At 44.0% G+C, this 14,462-nt stretch overlaps 1 protein-coding gene across 2 annotated transcripts in view; it reads left to right on the top strand.

The window, feature by feature from the left end:
• Nucleotides 1-4,502: 4,502 nt before the first annotated feature.
• Nucleotides 4,503-14,462, top strand: part of XPO6 (exportin 6) — a 113,118-nt gene continuing 103,158 nt past the window's right edge. For both annotated transcript variants that reach the window (XM_077827485.1, XM_077827486.1), the window contains exon 1: nt 4,503-5,731. In XM_077827485.1, the coding sequence (XP_077683611.1) occupies nt 5,729-5,731 (3 nt within the window). In that variant the 5' untranslated portion in view covers nt 4,503-5,728. The remainder of the gene's footprint in view (nt 5,732-14,462) is intronic.

Raw genomic sequence — 14,462 nt, forward strand, 5'->3', positions numbered from 1 at the left:
TCTTCACAAACAAGGTCAGCTCCCAGACTACTGCACTGGGCAGCACAGCATGGGGAGGAGGTGACCAGCTCTCTGTGGAGAAAGAAGTGGTTAAGGACTATTTAGAAAAGCTGGACGAGCACAATCCATGGGGCCGGATGCATCCGAGAGTGCTAAAGGAGTTGGCGGATGTGATTGCAAAGCCATTGGCCGTTATCTTTGAAAACTCATAGTGATCGGGGGAGGTCCTGGACGACTGGAAAAAAGCTAATATAGTGCCCATCTTTAAAAAAGGGAAGAAGGAGTATCCGGGGAACTACAGGCCAGTCAGCCTCACCTCAGTCCCTGGAAAAATCATGGAGCAGGTCCTCAAGGAATCAATTCTGAAGCACTTAGAGGAGAGGAAAGTGATCAGGAACAGTCAGCATGGATTCACCAAGGGCAAGTCATGCCTGACTAACCTAATTGCCTTCTATGACAAGATAACTGGCTCTGTGGATGAGGGAAAAGCAGTGGACGTGTTATTCCTTGACTTAGCAAAGCTTTTGATACGGTCTTCCACAGTATTCTTGCCAGCAAGTTAAAGAAGTATGGACTGGATGAATGCACTATAAGGTGGATAGAAAGCTGGCTAGATCATCAGGCTCAATGGGTATGTTCTTGTTGACCTCCTCCCCTCAGATGCCTTGTTGCTACTTCAGCTTTCTAGTGGAGCTGGGGGCTTGGCTGGGGGAAGCTGGTGTAGCTCTTCTGTGTGTGGCAGCTGCCATAAGTCATGACCTTGGCCCTGAGCAGGTCCCTTGGTTCTGTTGGAGGGGTGAGCAGACATGGTTGACTAGCCTCAGTTGCTACAGTCCTAGTTATCACTAACATATTTACAGTGTAGACAATGTATGGGCCTGGGCAAAACTAAAATAAGTCAGTTATCTTCAGTAGGTCATTTATCTGGCCCTTAATAATGCATATGGCAACGAGGGGCAGACATTTTGTGACAGTAAAATCAGTACTGAGCTGGAGCTGGTTCGCACCGGTTTCCGCGAACCGGTTGTTAAATTTTGAAGCCGGTTTAGAACCGGTTGTTAAAGGGGTGGGCAGACTCTGACCTGTGAGCCACATCCAACCCGCATGATCGTCCTGTCCGGCCCGCCTGAGCTCTCGGCTGGGGAGGCTCCCCTGAGAATCCCTTTTTAATTTTTACTTACCCGGTAGCGCTCCGGGTCTTCGGCGGCACTTCGGCAGCGGGTCCTTCAGTTCCACTGAAGACCTGGAGCGACTGAAGGACCTACCACCCAAGTGCTGCTGAAGGCCCAGAGCGAGTGAAGGAACCGGTTCTTCAGCTTTTGGCAGCTCATCACTGAGTAAAACCTATTCTTACCATCCCTGCCCTTTGCCTCAGAGAAGAATGCTGCTGTCCCAAATGTTTGGACGTCAAAGGTAAAAGGCAAAGCAAAAAAAGGGGGTTCTGCACTTGTTTTTTAACTTCATGATGTATGAAGGACTGAAAAGATTTTTTTTCTAAATTTGTATTTTACAGGGGAAACTGGAGTGTATTTTAACCCTACACGACTCTATGGATGACTGTTGAAATGACATCACAGATCCCAAGGAAGAAGAATGAAGGGGAAGTGATTTTTATTCAGACTTTCACAATTGTTTTTGTTCATGCCCATTTAGCACAAATAACTAAGGAACACTAAGGAGAAAATCTCTCTCTAAAGAGTCAATACCTCACTTCTTCGATTGAGGGCTGAGAGAGCTCTTGGTCTACTTCTCTGAGCCTCTCCAGCAAAATTAGGGAAGATCTGACTTGAAATTGGTGTTGTTGAAGGAAAAAAAAGAAGAAAATCCACAAACCTTTCAGGCTTTCTTCATGCACCATAAAAATGGATACATTCTTTTTTTCTCCTTTGCAGGTCATTTTTAATGACCAGCTGGTGTTGGTCTCATCTGCTGGGTCTCCCTGACCTTCTTTCTGCTTTTAACACACTGAATCATTTACATTCTGTGCAAGTGGACTGAATTTTATCTTGTTTCATGGCACTAAAATCAAAACCCTTGGCAAACCCAATGCCAAAATAATGGGGTTTCCATGGCTCCCCAGACTGACATGCAATTGGAAGCTGAGTGCTGAAACAGATTTGTACTGGGAAGAAGTGTTTTCTGTGGACTGAAATGTACAACCTGGAGCATTTGTAAACAAACAACTCATTGGAATAACAAACTGTGATAATAAGATTAGTCCTTCAATGGTCACCATGGTAACCTATCTTCTGAAAATGCTGCTATAATATCTTGATTTAATGATCATTGAAATAAATGGCAGCTTGAGGCGATTCAGACCATTAAATACTCTTGTAAACGTGGTTCACAGCTCAGTTCAGCCTCACCTTTAATGGATCCTAATATTCTGCCATGCAATACACAGATTAATTCTTTGGCAGATGAGGAATACTGCTAAAGGATTTCTTTTACAAGCAGCTCAGCCATGCCTTAATCAGAGCATGGCTGCAGTTGGGGCAAGTCTCTTTGTTGTACCATAGTTAAATATTGTGACAAAATCTGGTTTCTATGCTTTTTCTGCTGCCACTTAAAGGCCCAAAGACTCCTTCCACACCATGGACTCAAACATGTTTTTGAACCAGTTTGAGATGCACTTCCTGGTAACATGGCTTAAACATGTGGTGACCCAGGCATAAGTTACAAAACCTGGCCAAATTCTGCAAACTGAACTCATAGTAGTAGCCACAGGAAATGCCATACTGCATCAAGACAGTGATCTAGGTAATCCAGTACTCTGGCTGACCAGTGGCCAAAACCAGATGATTCAGAGGAACGTGCAAGAAAACCCATAGTAGACAATTGTGGAATAACCAGCCATAAGTGGTGTGACAGCGGTAGCAATTTCCTGCAATATCTTTGAAAAACCTTATTATCTTTCAGAGTAGCAGCAGTGTTAGTCTATATTCGCAAAAAGAAAAGGAGTACTTGTGGCACCTTAGAGACTAACCAATTTATTTGAGCATAAGCTGTAGCTCACGAAAGCTTATGCTCAAATAAATTGGTTAGTCTCTAAGGTGCCACAAGTACTCCTTTTCTTATTATCCTTGGAGTTCATTATAGTAAATGTAAAAGTTACATATTATTGTGGGCCAGGATGGTCCTATATTGAACAATACGGCAGACAAGAATAATTTTTTAGACAAATATGTGCAAGTTGGATTTCCTGGGAACTAGCTAGGAGGAGGTGAATGGAAATTCCACAGTTCTCCTCACCCCAGTTATGCAAAAATCCAGCCATTTGAAGCTATGCCCTAAAGAACAGACTGTTGTCTTCTGATTACCTGTTCCTGGAATCTGAAGATCAAAGGCTCAGGTCTGTAAGATGGAAAAACTAACCTGTGCATGGATGTGCTTGTCCTGAACTGAAGGTATTATGAGCTTGTATGAGCCTGGAGGACTGACTCCTACCAGAGACCCTGCTGGAGTTGGAGTGGTCTCTGGTAAACTTATTAGCATGTGTGTAGGTTCTCTTATTATTTTTAATGTTTTCTCTGTAGTGCTTTCACATTAAGAATAAATGTGCTTACTTAGAGAGAGCTGTGTGATAATTTGTAACTGTGGTCAATTATGAAGAGAGCCAGAAAAATGTGGACGCTGGCCTGCTTAGGCCCTCTGGCTTGCTGGGAGTAATCGTGTAGACAGGGAACTGTGCAGCCTGGAAAAAACCTGTTCCGGAGAGAGAGAAACATGGCTCTCCCCCTTAGAGAAGTGACAGCAGAGGAGCCAGGAGTCCAGAGTGGGTTCCCTTGCTAGGCCACAAAGGGGGAATACAGGTGCAGTTGCTCTGAATTGTGACAAGGGGAGCTCCATCAGTCATGCCCTGCAGCAGGAGGGTTTATATCCCTTCTGTTTTGTTAAATCCTCTCATGTTACTGTGGGTGGTCTCATTATCAGTGTAAGTATACAGCCCTTCCTGGAGTCCTGCTAAGCTCTTGGCCTCAATTATATCTTGTGGCAGTGAGTTCCACTGACTAATTCTGCACAGTGAAATATTTGGGTACAGGTCACTCTAGCCAGCTGTAGCCAGCAGAACAGCCCCTATGGAAGCACCCAACTCGGGGGGGGGGGTGGAGGGGCTGCCCCTTCACTTGGGGATGGGAAGTGACCACCCCAAGCAAAGGTGAGGTGGCAGCCCCCTTTAGCCCTGCAAAGGAAGGGGGGGAGGGATGGGTGATGGGAAAGGCGGGACTGAGCTCGCGTCACGCGCAGCTCGGGGAACTAGCCTCCCACGCAGCCCGCCCATGCACAGTGCCAGGTAATCGCCTCACTGTCCTTTACCAACATGGCGGTCGAGGCACACCGCCCGCACTCGTGCGCACTGCGTTACGCCCCGACCGGCTGTACCGCTTCCGCCCCTGTCGATTTCGGATTGGTCAGGCCGCCGGCAACCCGGCCAGCCTCGTTGTGAGTCCATAGGTCGCTTCCGGCGGGGAGGGGCGGAGGCTGCCGTGCCCCCAGAGGCGGAGAGGAAGCGAGGAGGAAGGATGCGCCTGGTGCGGGAGCGGCGGTGACTGCGGGGCCAGGGGCAGCGAGGGGGGCTTCGTGCGGGGACAGCAGCGCGCATCGGTCGGGCAGAGAGGCGAGGGCCACCGGCACCGGGATACAGCCCCTAACCCCGGCCAGGGGGGGACATAGGCCTCCCCAACCCCGTTACAGCCCCCCAGCCGCAACTCAAGGGGCCAGGCCTCTCTCGCAGGTTACAAACCCTTCAGCCAGGGAGGGACACGGGCCTTCTCCCCTTACAGCCCACAACCGCCACTGAGGGGAACAGCCCCTCCCCCCGCCAGGGAGGGACACGAGCCTTTCCCTCCCCGGCCCCGGATACAGCCCCCGCCAGGAAGGGACACAGGCTCTCCCCCCAGGATACAGCCCCCCCCCCAACCGCCATTGAGGGAGCAGGCCCCCCGCCCCCTGATACAGCTCCTCTCCCCCGCCAGGAAGGGACCGAGGCCTTTCCCTCTTCCGATACAGTCTCTACTGGGGGGGGATAATAGGCCTCCCCCAACACAGACCTCCCTGCCACTGCGGGGAACAGGCCTCTCCCTCCAGGTTACAGATCTCTCATCCAGGGAGGGACACTGGCCTTTCCCCCCAGGAGGAGGAACACACTCCCACCTTCTTTATTGCACACCCCCCCCTTCCTTGACAGGGTCCTTCAACCACAGAAAGGGCTATAAGAACTGTATTCCTTCCCCACACACGCGCACAACCCTAGTAAGGGCACAGGTCTCCTTACATCACTGACTGCCCCCCTCTCTACAGAAAAAAAAACAACCTCAGGGTGGGCCTTGGGACATAGGACTTCCCCTGCACCAACAAGAATAGGCAGGTCCCTACCCCAAGGCAAGGGCATTGGCCTCTGACTTGTTCTCCTCTCCCAAAGAAAAAAGAAGACCAGGCTTTTAGGTGCCTCCCTCTTTTAATTTAATAATTGCTGTACTCCTGTGGAGGGGAGAACTTTTAATGATTCTGTAACTGGCTCTCTCGGGCTGATGGGTTGCTGAGGCTGTGTGTGGGACAAGAGAGGAAGTGTGGGTCTTAGTGTTATTTTTAGGGAGTACTAGGGGGTAGGTTATTTTTAGTTGAATGGATGGGGAAGACCTGATAAAACTGCCTCTGACCATGACATGAACTGAGTGAGACAGCCATACCTAAGAACCAAATCACCTGAAACGCCTCCGAAATCACTATGGTAAGTGAGAGCAACATTGGCCAGTGTGAAACACAAATGCAAGGGCTGGGTGTATGGTTTGCCCTGTATGAGTACCCCAAGAGCGAGTGGGGTACTAGGTCCTGGGTGGCTGTGAATGGATTCAGGCAAAATGGAGGATAATGTACCTGTATGGGGATATGCATGTACCTGCCTGCAAGGGAATTAACTGCCACTGGCATGCTTGTGTTTCAAAGGGTGAGTATTGATACAGTCCACTGTCAAAAAGGCTCTTCTTGGGATGGAGAGGTGAAGTGTTTAAAATTGGGCTGTGTTAAAGGTGGAGCATGGATATAGGACACAACCAGAATAGTAGCCTGTAACAAAGAACCTTGTAAGGAGTGAGCACTATAGAAATGCCCCTTTTTTCTGCTTGATCAACTGATTTCTAATATCAGTCCATTCTTACTGCAGGATGTCTTGTCGGTATACCAGATAAAATACTCTTTCCCCGTGTGTGACACATGACTGCTAGGTGTGATGCTCTGTCCCCCTCGTGTGGCACTTAGACCACCTAAAGTATTGGTTCTCAACCTATTTACCATGGTGGGCCGCCTATGCAGCTCTTTCTGTTTTATGCCTGAGAATGTTGCATGGGCTGCAGCAACGTGCTAATTGGGCTGCAAGTTGGCCATGGGTTGAGAACGACTGACTTAGAGATTAATGAGTCTGCTAAGGCCTTAGCTAAAAGCCAAGTGGTTTTAGCTCCCTCAGTAGAAACTCATACACTAAACTTCAGAGGTCCCAGGTTTGATCCTGTCATTATTACATATGCACCTGCTAAAGTGTTCAAAAATGCATTCTAAAAATAAACTAAACCATATGGTCTAAATTCGGCAATTGGGATCACACTAGTAGATTCTTGTGACCACACAGAGCTTTGGGCTGTGCTGGTCTGAGGTCTATGCATGCAGATCCTGTTGCAGAATCAGCCTCAAGTTGGGATTTTTCTTGTAAGCAATTGCTCACAGATACTTAACGTTTGGCTTTTACTTTCAAAAGGACTGAATAAAAGCAGATTCTTCTTACTCAGCAAATCTAGCGTATATTCAGAATTGTACTGCTTTCTTTAGTGAAAACAATTATTCATTGCTTAGTTGTCAAACGCTATGGAAGAGTGAAATGGGTTCTTTCCTTCCCATACATCATAATGTAACAGAAATATTAACCAAGTTCCAGGTATTAGGCTGCCATTGTTCTGCATTTTGCTTTGTCCCTGTGATAATCCTATAGCATTTAATGGCGCTGCAAAGGTATAACATAGTTTGACCTACAGGCCTTCATTCCTGGTGATGTTGGGCAAAAAACCCCCAAAACCCAGCTTGAATTTAAGCCTACAGTAAGTTTGTGAGGCTGGCTGTTAGGGGTAAAAATATTCTGTTCAAGTTTTTACATTGTCCTCATCACTGTGTTATTGAAATGGCTTCCAGTAGTGCATTAAATGACATTGCTGGCATCTATCATGGCTAGTTCTTTCGTTCCTCTCTCTGGCAGAAAACTGCATGAGGACTTTTTTTAATGTATGGGGTGCTGTCATTGCGTTGCAAAGACTAGCTCAAAGAAGTATACCTTGAACTTACATGGTAAGTAGTGAGATTTGAGGTAGTTTTTTGATCCTATAGGGGTTCATTCAACTATCGTGGACCAGCTTCCGGGAAACTCTGTCTCTTGCACACAAGCTTTATCCTTGCTGTAGGAAGTTCCACAGTGCCATAGGTGTGGAGTTCTCAACCACAGTTCTCCTCCTCAAACTTTAGGCAATCTCTTAGACATCCTGAGTCCCATGTCTTTGAGTACCTTGAAGAAAAGACCTGAACTTTTGAATTAGATGTGATATTTTATGAGGAGATGGTGTAGTGAGCCCAGAACAGGTTTGATGTCTTTATTATAGCCTGGTTTTGCTGAGGAGGCTTGCTGCTGCTTCGTTCTGCACTTGTTGTAGTTTACTGAGAACTGACTGTTTCATGCCCAAGTAAACTTCAACGCTGTACTCCCTTTGGGAGGTGACAAAGGTGTGTATTACCAAGGAAAGATCCTGATTCACCAGGATGGGAAGTGGTCTTTTAGCTAGCTGTACATGGTAGAACATGTTGCTTGTGGATGTGGCTCTATTAGTGCTTAGCATAAGTGAGGGGTACCGGAGCACTCCTAAACTGCAAACGGACGTGACCAGTTGTGGATGTACATTTTCAGCCAGAGGAGGATGCCCCATGGCTGCAAACATCTCAAAATTGTTTTCCTGTGCCAACCAACATGACCTCAGTTTTGCTTGAGTTTAAGTTCAACCAACTATCCTTCATTCATAAGATGATCTCAGCCAAGCATTGGGATAGTGATGTGATAATAATGGAGTCATATGAATGGATAGATGTCACTTGTGTCTTGTTGACGTTTGAGCCCATGATGTTTCATCAGTTCTCCTGTTGATTCCGTGTAAATGAAGAATAGGACCAGAAAGAGAGTTGATCGTGCAACTTTGGAAGTGAGGGATCTGATGGCAGAGGGTTCTACGTCACTGACATTTGTGTGCATCTCTCCAGGAAGAACTCTGATCTTTTCAGTACATTCCCCATGACCCTTGCCTCCTCTCTCAGGTGAAAGCAGTATTTCATGACTTTCTGCCTGACTTCAAGATGTCTACTTGTTAGCTGAGCACATGTAATCTGAGATCAGTGAGGCACCATAAACGTGGAACTCTACAATGTCATTTTTCAGAGTAGAACTGTCACTTAATAGGCGAACAAGTGGACTTGCCATTAAATTAATAGCTAAATACATCTAAAACAAACAAAAATAGTACTGCCCACAGTGGCTACCCAGCCTGGGGAAATCTCTGCTTCAGGAGGTTGGATAAATATCGTAGCTGTATTTTTAAGAGGTGGAGTAGTCTTATGATCATTTACCTCTCTTAGCATGCATAACTACAGTTTTTCAGGTTTCATGCTTCAGGGTATAAACTAATCATCCCAGGTGTCAGAAGGGAATTCTCCCCTTCACATGCATGCAGAATTATGCATTTGACTAGATGTATTACAGCTTTGTTTTCCTTTTTTCTGAATCATCAAATATTTGCTGCTGCTGGGGACAGGATACTTATTATGAGGGTCATGATAAGGCATGGTAAAGCCTGTTTATAACTATTAACTTTAAGATTTTCCTTATATTCCTACTTTGTGTATTATTTCATTTATGTAGTACTCACCTTTTGTGTCACATCTATTCCCACCCAAAAAAAGGCCTTGGGAAAAGTGGTGGAGAGATGCTGTACCACATAATGGAAACAGACATAAATAAATATATTCCCCTGTTAACATACATCCTAATGAAAACAGGTTACTTAATTGAGGTTTAGTTTGATTGAAATTGAAGGAAATAGGGCCAAGAATGGTCATTCTTAAAGCTATTTTTCTCAAATGTGTTAATTTTTTTTTTTAAATGGGCAGGAATTATGGGAATTTCAAGGTGCAGAACAACTTCCACAGTGTAGTACCCTTCATAGCCAATGGGAGAAACTGAATTCATGCAGTCAGTTCAGAAATACTCTTCAAAGTCTCATAGAGCAAATGCTAACGTAGCTAGACCTAATTCTGTTAATGGCTTTAAAAACTAACGGTACCAATTTAAAGTAATTTTGCTATTTCATCGGTAACTCATCAGAGAGCAATGCTGCTGCATTCTGAACTGCAAGCGATAAAACAGCTCTACCAAGAGCTCTTTTAAACAACTAAAAAATAAAGCTGTTGTGGTGGTGGTGTGAGGTGGTCACAGGACAGACAAATGGGTAGAGCATATCACGTAACTTGAAAATAATTATTGTACCATAAGCTTTCAGTCCTTGAATGTTAATCCCACATCAGTGACACACAGTTGTCCATCAGAACGAATTGATTTCTATCTTCTTTCCAGTTACACCAGCAAAGTCAGTTGATTGCTGAAATAGCAGTCAAAGTCAATTATATTAAAAGTAACTTGGGTCCAGCATGATAGAAACAGTCAGCTGAACCCAAACTAAAACCCGTGCAAGATCATTCATGATCCTGACAAGTGCAGTTTTAACTCAGGTTGGATCCAACCCAGGATCTTAGTGCATTTGTCTTAGAAAATACACTATTTTTTTTAGCATTTATTATGCATGAAACACCATAGTACTAGAACATCTCTTCAAGCATCGAATTATTACATTTGACTGACCAAAAATGACAGTTTGGGCTGCTCTACTGGGCACTGCCCTATGATATACCAAAGTGTGATTCCTGGTCCTCTGCTTATGTGGGCAGGAGTGTAGAGGGGGATGTACCTTGGTGTTGTCTGGTAAGTGTATTTTGGGTTGTTTTAAGAACAAAACAGCGAAGGTGGGGGGACTTCCTCCCGGAAAACCTGTTTTCTCTTCCATCATCACCTGCTTTAAATACCTCACTTCAGCCCATCCTTTCAGTCAAAGGACTGGAGGAAGGTTGTCCAAAAATACATTGGTGCCAGTCCTTGTTTGCTTCAAAGTGACGTGAAACACTCCCTCACTTTGGGCTGGTCTACACTAATGCTGTAAATTGATCTAAGTTACATTAGTTCAGGTACATAAGTTACATAACTGAAGTTGATGTAACTTAGGTCAACTTACAGCGGTGTCTACATTGCACTATGTCGACGGGAGCCGCTCTTCCGCCAACATAGCTTCTGCCTCTCGGAGAGGCATGTCTTCACCAGACCCGCTAAATCGACACCACTGCATCCCTCGCAGCCGTGCTGATTTAGCTGATAGTGTAGCTATGGCATTCATTTTTGGAGCAGAGAACTAAGTTCTGTGCTGCTGCTACTAGACGCCAACAGGACATAGAGAAGTAGGAAGCAAGTGCAAGCAGCATCAGCATGCAAGTAAACAAAGAATGCCTACATAAAACAGGGGTGCATAGGATAACATACCACAGCTTGTAGAAATCAAAATGGACACTGACCGTTTGAGCCTTTTTCCTAAGCTTTGCAGAGCAGGGATCTGTGTGTGTATTTGTGCATGCTATAAAATAACCTTCCAATTGTTTTTGCAACCATATGTGCTATCACTTCCTCCTTTTAAGTAAAAAACTTACTCTGCAGAAATTGGCTGTGACTTAAGCCCCACGTTTGCCAGGAGATGCTGCCTGATTGCCCCGACAAGTAAATGTTAAGTCCTGGGTATTTTGGTCCCTGTCCAGTCTTGCTGGCCAGCTATACGTTATTTTGTTATATAACTACCGAGGAAACCTGCTGCTGTACTGAGGTAGCCTACAATTGTTGCATAAACAGTGGGCTGCTTTCTGTGTCTTAAAATTTTTCGTATTTTAAATCCCTTAGGTCATACATAACCTTAAAAAGAGAGCCTTTTTTTAAACCAGTCTAAGACAATGTGGTCTAGTGGATTGACCAAACAAGTCTAGGAGCTTTAGAGTTCTAGCCCCAGTTCTAAAGCGATACTTCCTTTTTTGACCTTTGGCAAGTCATTTAACTTTTTGTACCTCCATAGCCCCATTTTAACAGATGAGGGAAATACTCCATGAAGATTGAGACTTAACTAATTAATGGTTGTAAAGTGGTTTGTATATAAAGTTAAATTCCACTTACCTGACTCATTTATACCTGTTCAGTGTTGCAACAAGATTATCTTGTAGACGTGTCCCAGAATGCATCGTTCCATGATGCGACAGAACTGGCTAGCTGGCTATGTCTGATACAATGCAAACTTTGTCAAAATTCTGCCCTGGAATAGGATAAGGCTGTGAGTTTACAGGCACACAAGTTAATTTTGGAAAGTTAGAGGAAAAGAGGATCAGAACTGAGATTGCAATGGAAAATTAGCTTCAACCTTAACTAGCGGGTGGCACATTTATGTAAACTGAGCTTATTCATTGTATCGCTCCATTCTACTGCACAAGCTCACTGTCCTTTCCATCACCATCTATTTTAGAGACTCCCTGCAGCTTCCCCTAATCTTCCTCTGCCAGGGGTTCTGTGCACCCCTTGTTCCCCCTCCTCCTATACCAGGTTCCCCCATTCTTCCCCCATACCAGCTGCTCTGGTGCACTTCTATTCCCCTCTGTGGCTGGGACTCTTTCCCATTCCCATATCTCCCACAGCAGGGTTTACCCCCATTCTGTCTGTTTTGTAATGTGGTATTTTTTGATTGTTTCATCTGATCAATTCCAGAATTCCAGGGAATATTCTAGGCATTAGTGGCTAGAACCCTATTGATTTTGGGGAAAATTAGTAAACCAAAAGGAGGGAAATGGAGGAAATGTGAAACCCCTGCCATCTGTTTAGCACCACCACAACCTTAAAGCACCTCTGCATTTGAAATGCCCATCAAGTTAAGTATAAGGTCTTCACAAGCTTTGCCATCATTAAGAAGCTACCATCTCTTCATAATAAAAGCTTTTACTTTTAAAATAAGTTCACTATCTCTATAGTGCCATAGACATGCTTTGTGAAAATGAAGCAAGGAGTCAAGTTCAATTGGCATGAGAAACATAATGCAAGTAAATGCTCAGTGTATAGAACAAGAAGCATGGTCAAAAAATTAGGAAAAAATACTTCAAACTGAGAGAGTAGTTTTAAAGTACTTTTATAATAATCATGATTAAGGCTAGTCATTTGTCATGTTCAGTTATATAAAAACGTATGGTTTGTTCATGAAAGGTCAGGGAAGAAGAGAACTGTTAATTTTAAGGAAAGCAGTCATGGTTATGTAGTCAAAGTTAAATATTCTTTATTTGGTATTCAACTAATAGTGTAATGTCACTTAAAATCACTATCCCTGTTAAGCCAGCAGGTATCCTGCAACAGCAGCAGCAACCCCTGCAGATTAGTCCAAATGTGGATTTCTGTTCTCATTGCCTCAAGTACATCCCTGAGATTAACTTGGCAGTTCTCTCTGTTCTCATAAATTAGTTCAGCTGTTTACCACCTCATCCGCAGACCTCCTCTGCCAAAACAAAACTCTCAGAATGTCAGTTATACATCTGTTGTACTGAGAATTTTGCTTCATAACTTTTTTTAATGGTTTGCTGAATTGACCATTCCAACCAATGATGTGTTTTAAGAGTGTGGAGTTAGCAGTCTGGCTGAGAGAGACACTCAAAAAAAAAAATGCTCATTCAGGTAATACCATCCAAGAAGCAACTTGATCAGCTGTGCATGCTTTGCTATTTCTTTCTGCAAATTTGAGTTCGATGTTCAAGTGGGTCCTCAAATAAGAGACAGTCTGTTCTCTGAAACACCTGCACTGATGCAAATATCCTTCTCTTAGAATCCTTGAGTAGATGAGCATGTTAAATTTGTTAGGAAAGTGGATTCTACTCACAAGATACCTTTATTTCTAGCTCTTTTCTTTATGAGGTGCTGGGAAAGTGGGATTGTCTTAATTTTATTGCTTAATTTAAATAGGTTTTTATCCAAGTGTCTGATTCTCATTAATTATCCTTAAGGACGGGAAAGGAAGCCTTTTCTTCTCTCACTCCACCAAAAGTCTCTCCTATAGTCTCTTTGAACAGAGCCTCCATAAATTAAAGGTCCCCTTTTCAAGCCCCACAGGCACTTCTTTGTCTAAGAGCTTGTCTACACTACAGAGCTTTTGCTGGTATGCTGATGTAGCCCCTTTGTAGAGATGCAACATACGCTGGCAGGCGGAGTTCTTTGGCTGGCCTAGCTAAACCGCCTCTCCAAAAGACATTAGCTTTGCTGACAGAAGCATTCTTCTGTCCGCGTAGTTGCACCTACCCCAGGTGTTATGCCAGCACAGCTAATGTCGGCTAAAGAGGTGATTAGTCAACACTGCTAGCTGACGTAGCTACACTGACAAAACTTTGTAGTATAGACTAACAATTTCTGTCTCTCAAAATTTTCTGAGACCTTTGACTTACGCTCCAATTCTGTGTTTCAACCTCCCCATATTTGTGGCAATATCTACATGTTCATAGATGCCTGCATCCATTTTGGTGATTTGTTCTACTAGTTCTTCTATGTTTCTAAGATTTTTAATTGTGGCTTGAATTTCATTCTTCATGGATTTTTAGTTCAGGAGCAACTTCTTTGTGTCACTTTTGTGGAAAGGGCATGTTTGTCTTTTTCCAATTGATTTTGTGTACTGGCTGATTAGAGAGCCAAATCCGAGTACTGGCAACAGGTGACTTCTGCATCTTATCAGAAAAGTTTTTAAATTTTGGAGGATCTGTCTGACACTTTAAATAGAACTTGTTTTTTTCTCCCCTTTTATTTATTTTTGCACCTTCTAAAATAAGAGTTTAACAGTCTAACAAAAGAAGAATGTCCCCTTTTGTTGTAGCAACATCAGAAGACAAGTAAATACTTTCTTCTTGTAGATTGAAGATGGCTTGGACAAAATTCAGCAAGGTTCTCTCTCCTTGAGCAGTCAGGCTCTGACAGGAGTGTTGAGAGCAACTTTTCCAGACCTTCAAAGCAGGTTCCTCAAAATACTGTTTTCCCTTTTTCCTTTTCCATTTCTTTGCTTGGGGGGTGGGGGAGAGGGGTTTTTCAGAGTTTTCAGCAGTTCCTGTTGCTAGGGGAAGGAGAATTGAGTTCTTTGCAGCTGCTGCTGCTCCATGATGTTTTGGGGTGAGGTAGAAATAACACGATCCAGTGGCTGAAAATTGAAGCTTAGACATATTCAGACTGGAAATAAAGCATACACTTTTAATAGTGAAAGTAATTAACCATAGGAACAATT

The sequence above is a fragment of the Eretmochelys imbricata genome, chromosome 10, assembly GCF_965152235.1.
Source record: "Eretmochelys imbricata isolate rEreImb1 chromosome 10, rEreImb1.hap1, whole genome shotgun sequence".
In the NCBI taxonomy this organism is placed as follows: Eukaryota; Metazoa; Chordata; order Testudines; family Cheloniidae; genus Eretmochelys; species Eretmochelys imbricata.